We start from the raw sequence: 6,000 nt of genomic DNA, 5'->3' as shown, positions 1-6,000 counted from the left end.
CAGTATCCCATGTCTGAAATTGAGGAGGCTAATCACAGTGACTCCACTCAGAGTTTGAGAGCCTTGCAGTGCAGCAAAGATGACTGCTGGTCGCAGGCTATGGAAATATAAACTACTATAACAGCTTATGATCTCAGTGTGGGCATCTGTCTGCACCACTAAGAAACACTTAGTTTGTGCTCTCCAGTTGCTTGGGTGAATATTGGGCAAACTTTTGCCCAATCTTGGCCAGCTGGCTCACACACTTAATAAACTAAACCAAGCTCCACGTCTTTATCCGTGGAGTGGCAAGTCGGGCATCCACTCGATAGGTACCCCCATGTATCCCTTACCCCTAGAGACCTCCAGCAATGCTTTGTGGCCACTATGCCTTGCTGGGGCCTAGTCTCATGCCTTGAACAGAATTCTACTCACCACCGGAGGGATTGCAATTGCCCGTGACATCTCGGCCTCCTCAGAGTGCCTTTTGACTCGTGGAGAAAGCATGCTACAGGAGATCCCCACACACCAACGAGATAGTCAAGTTCTGTCTGGGAGCAAGCAGGAGGAGAAGAGGGACCCCTCCTATCAGTGCTGGTCTATTTAACTGTTGCTACTGCAAGTTTCCCAAACATCCAAGAAGCCTACCTGAGTGTGAAGGCTGGAAGTGTAACACATACTCGACGCACTCACGCACAACGCAAATGTTCATTAACATTGCTGCATGCATCTAGACGTTTGATGTGGCACCAGTCAAAGTTCATGGACAGTGCAAATATTCGCACATTTCTAGCCATCATCTTGTTGGAAAATTAAGTGTCAGGGGCGAGCATTGGGGGCCAGCACACAGTGCGGAAAAAGAAATGGAGGTGGGGGTTTCATGTTGAAGTGAATATGAAAGTAAAGAGGGTACACACTTGCGCAATAAATGGAGTGACTCAGCATCCTTTGTTACAAGTGGTGGCAGTGGTGGGATCCGCACCAATTCACAGATTAGAAGAAATCCCCCTGACAACCCTCATTTGAAACCCCCATCATGACGCACACTGAGTAGGACGTGGTCGGCAAATACCGAGTTCGGTGACTGGAGAGGTCAGAGGGCTACCTCTAGGCCTTGCCAACATGATGAACCGATTCGCCACAAATGTAGGAGTAACAGGGGATGATTACCCTGCTGGTCAAGTGGTTGGGAGCCATCAGGATCCAAGTGTCATTGGTCCACTGTCAGTGGGAGGGGAGCCGATGGTGGGAGCTGTAATAGCATTGATACTGGCGCTGATGGGAGTGGTTGCGTTACCATTGGGACCATTTGTGTTAGTCGCACTGTTCACGGCAGCCGCACTGAACGTGGGTGCCGAGTCAATGTCAGGAGCCACGCCAATCTTAAAAAACTACGCTGGTTTGGTCTTCTGAGTGCGTGGCCGTACGTATATTTATTTATTTACGGGACCGTGATTGGACAAACCCAGACAGCTCACTCCGATTCGATGAAAATAAATAAAACAGCCGGCAAAAAGCCAAAGCTCACTTTCATTCGATAAATATAAATAAATAAACCTGCCGGCCGAGAGCGTCTCTTCGGTCAAAAATCGCACCTACTTTCATGCAACACCATATTCAGAGCGATGGTCGCAACGGAAAATCTACAGTAGGTACAGTGTTGCAGTTGCATACGCCGAACACTGCGTCCTGCTGGCGATATCTCGGCAAACGAAGAACGTCCGCGGGTGCAACCAAGAACCCTCCACTAATCAGATAGCCATATACATTTTCAATTCCAGAAATTTCAATAAAATCTGTTCATTATTGCTGGCGTTCGGTTCGACGGCCCAGTGGCCAAAACCGACCACTCTTTCGGATGCAGCTCCATCAATATTGCGCCCATTCCCTTGAAACCACTGTGCTTAATCTTTCATTGGGCCGAAACAAGTGTGTGCAAAGTGGCCCTGCACAGTTCCCGGCCCTACATATCAAACCAGCGCTCGAGAAATTCTGTCGGTGTCACCTTCAATCTGATTGGACAAATACATTATCCCTTACATTTAATTGCCTGAAAGTGGGCTGCGTGCTTTTTGGCGGCAGCACGCGTCAGTCAGTCAGTCGTCGATTTCCAAACAAGCAGAAGCACACAGAAGGTAAGCGGTGTGTGATAACATAGGTCTGGCAAGGTCTGCGCCGCAGTGGTGCAGTGCACTGGGCACAGACCCTGCGCTGTGTGAGTGTGGTGTGTATGCAAGTGTGTGAATGGTAGTTGCGGTAATATTACGTATATATACGTAAAAAATGGGTGCTACGTGCTGCGATTAGTGGAGTCCCTAAACAACTTTACCTTACCAGTAGGCAGGGCTCGCTATACAGTGAGTCTTAGCGGACTGAGCTGGCAGCTTCACCTGCCGGGACCACGGCCAGTTGCGTAGCGCCCCCTACAGTTTCGGGAGTTCCGCCCATGGGTCAATACCCCCATGGGGCAACCGAGCTGACTGTTTGATGGGTACAATGGGTACTTTTCGGTTTATCCGGCTTATTACCATTATTATGTATTGACGTTGATCACGTCTCCATGGACGCCTTGCTGTCTACTTCGGGTGTGTAATTGAGATGTGCATGGTGGTGGTGGTAAGGGCATGTGTTGCATAATATGCAGCATGTGTCCGCGTATCATGTTTGGCACGGATGCACTTGGCGTTCGTGTGTGGCAACAGAAGCTCAAAGCAGTGTTGAAGGATCTCGATGATGGGGTGTTTGGGCAGCAAATCGCGCGAATCTATGTGCTCGAGTTTCAGAAGCGTGGACTGCCGCACCGCTCACATACTCATTATTCTCGCCCATGAAGACAAACCCAGGACTCGCCATGACTTTGACAAGTTTGTGTCCGCGGAACTTCCAGATGCCGTGAAGAACAGTGATCTGTACAACACAGTTTTGACCAGCATGATGCACGGGCCGTGTGGAGCCCTAAACCCCAGCTCTCCGTGTATGAAGGATGGCAAGTGCACCAAAGGTTTCCCAAAGGCATTGTCCGAGGTGACACAAACCAACCAGAATGGGTTTCCTGTCTACAGAAGACGCCTGTGAACGGACAGGGTGCTCAAATTCAAGGGCAAAAAATATGACGATGCGACAGTCAATCAATGGGTTGTTACGTACAATCAATTCTTCTCTCAGAAATACGATTGCCACATCAACGTTGAGGTATGCTCGAGTATCACGGCGATCAAGTACCTGTACAAGTACGTCTACAAAGGCGCTGATATGACGGAAATCAGTGTGCAGGCAGTTGGAGATGACGCGAGGGAGTCTGAACACCCTCGACGTGAGCCGAATGAGATCATCCGCTACGTAAAGGCACGCTACATTTCACCAGTGGAGGCTTGCCAGCGTTTACTCGAGTACCCAATTCAAGGCAAGACTCTTCACGGTTGTCACGCTCGACATCCACCTTCCCAACAGCCAGTTCGTAACTTACGCTGGAACCGCTGATCCACAGCAAGTCTTGGATAATGCTCGCCATACGAAGCTCACGAGGTTCTTCGAATTGGCCAAAAGCAACGCCGAAGCGAAGGACATGTTGTACCAAGACATACCGACGCTGTTTCGCTGGGACAACAAGGACAAGCAATGATCGGATATAAAAACCAGCGACGCACCATTGGGAGGATGGTGCATTGCTCTCCGCGTGATCACGAGCGTTTCTACTTGCGTGTGCTGTTGTGCCACATACCTGGCCCGGAGTCTTTCGAAGACCTGCGCACCATTCGCGGTGAACTATGCCCGACGTTCAAGGAAGCAGCCATGCGAGCAGGCTACCTTGAGAGCGATCGCGAATGGGTTGCGTGTCTGGAAGAAGCCTCGCTCTTTCAGATGCCGTACCAGCTTCGTCAACTCTTCGCTACGATTCTGCTGTATTCCATACCAGCAGATACGAAGGCTCTCTGGGATAAATTCTACGACGAATTGGCTCGCGATTACGAGTACCAGTACCACGAGCTGACCAACAAAGAAGAAATGGTAAAGTTCAAGACCCTTCACAGCCTCCACGAATTCATCATGGCAGGTGGGATGGCTCTGTCGGACTTTAACAACCTCCCGCAGCTTTCCAAGTACCCACACTTGGTCTTGGACTCGCTGCTTGAACAACCATATCCGCCACGAATTGGAAGGACATGATAGAAACGAGCTACAAGACATCGTAGAACGTGCTGACACTCAACACGAACCAGCGAGAAATCTACGATGAAATTGTTGGCTCAGTCGAAGACAGTCAACCCGATCAAAAGCTGTTCTTCATCAATGGTCCGGGCGGCACGGGGAAGTCCACGCTGCTCAACCATGTGCTGGTGAAGATACGTCTTCAAGGCAAGATTGCGATTGCTGTTGCTTCCAGCGGTATTGCCTCGCTGCTGATTCCAGGCGGCCGTACCGCGCATTCCACGTTCAAGATCCCGTTGAAACCAACAAACATATCCACATGCTTCATTCGCAAACAGTCCAAGCTCAAAGCATTTATCAAAGAGGCAAGTCTTATCGTTTGGGATGAAGCCCCAATGACGCACCGGTTTGCCTTTGAAGCAGTGGATCGCACGCTTCGCGATATTTTGGACAATCTGCATGAACAGTTTGGAGGCAAAGTGGTTGTCCTGTCCGGTGACTTTCGACAGATGCTGCCAGTTGTCAAGAAAGGAACACCAGCTGATACTGTGGATGCGTATTTCAAGTCGTCCGACCTGTGGTCCCACTTCAAGCAAGTTCATCTGACTGTGAACATGAGAGTCCAGTGCGCAGAGAACCAAGAATCAGCCGCAGAACTGGCTGCCTTTTCAGAATTTATTTTGGAAGTCGGAGAGGGTAGGCATGAAGTTGATCCAGACCTCGGTCCGGATTGCATGAAGATTCCACGTGCCATGGTGATAGACAATCCTGAATACGACCCAGACATCGACGGAGATGAGGACGGCAATCATCTGCCCGTTCCACTCGGGTTGAGGAGGATTGTCGATGCCATGTACAGTGCAGATGAATTGAATTACCCTATGGTGGCAACGAACGACTACTTCGCTCGCCGCACTATTCTGACGCCGACCAACGCCCCTGTGCAGCGAGTGAATGAGGCTGTCGCGGATCACCTCAGAAAAGCTCCACAAGTGTGCCTGTCTACAGATTCGGTTGAGGACGACGAGAGAGCAGGGTCGGCATTCTTTGAGACAGAGGTCCTCAACTCGGTGAACATCAACGGGGTTCCGCCACACAAGTTGGTCCTCAAGAAAGGCATCCCAGTGATGATGCGCAACTTGAACACAGACGCTGGCCTGTGCAACGGAACACGGCTTCGCATCGTGGAAATGAAGACATACGTCATTTGCGCGACTATCATGACAGGAACCCATAACGGTAAGGTGTTGATCCCTCGGATCATCTTCATCAGCGACGACGACACGAAAGACTTCCCATTTCGACTTAGGCGCAAGCAGTTCCCCATTGTCCCAGCCTTCACGATGACCTTCAAGGCGCAAGGGCAAACTGTTCACAACCTGGGATTATATCTACCAACGCCATGCTTCTCGCACGGCCAACTGCACGTGGCACTTTCGCGAGTCACGGCAAGATCCAACATCAAGGCGCTTATTGAGGGAACCTGACGACGAGGAGGAAGACGGAGTGTACACGAAGAATACCGTGTATCGCCAGATATTTGAATAAGTTGCATTCTATATTTGAATAAGTTGCATAATTGAATATTGTCGATTGAGCGTCTCATTAAAATACATATAACCTCACAAAAAGAAACATAAAACAATCACCTAAACATGTATTTTGTGTCCAGCCACTTTCAACTCCCCACCAACCAAGTATATACACACCGCCCGCGAAGCGGGTGGCGACTGCTAGTTTAGCAAATATTTTGGAAATATAATATAATGCAACACAGAGTCGGCTAACACACAGTTAACGCATTGCCTGGTTGCTATATTTTGTTTTCTCAAACTATTTCTCTCTCTAAAATTTATCAGGCCCTCATAGAGA

General features: G+C 49.5%; 1 protein-coding gene across 1 annotated transcript; it reads left to right on the top strand.

Annotated features, from left to right (window-relative positions):
* The first annotated feature begins 2,348 nt into the window (after positions 1-2,348).
* LOC144735468 (uncharacterized) lies at positions 2,349-5,676 on the top strand. Its single transcript, XM_078617869.1, is given in 7 exon segments — positions 2,349-2,780; positions 2,782-3,390; positions 3,392-3,578; positions 3,581-4,106; positions 4,108-4,182; positions 4,184-5,606; positions 5,608-5,676. Coding segments are annotated over 7 exon segments (3,066 nt in total). The 5' UTR covers positions 2,349-2,603.
* Positions 5,677-6,000: the final 324 nt, after the last annotated feature.

The sequence above is a fragment of the Lampetra planeri genome, chromosome 55 (assembly GCF_965212315.1).
Source record: "Lampetra planeri chromosome 55, kcLamPlan1.2.h2, whole genome shotgun sequence".
NCBI classification, from domain to species: Eukaryota; Metazoa; Chordata; class Hyperoartia; order Petromyzontiformes; family Petromyzontidae; genus Lampetra; species Lampetra planeri.
This window is presented reverse-complemented; position numbering and strand designations above follow the sequence as displayed.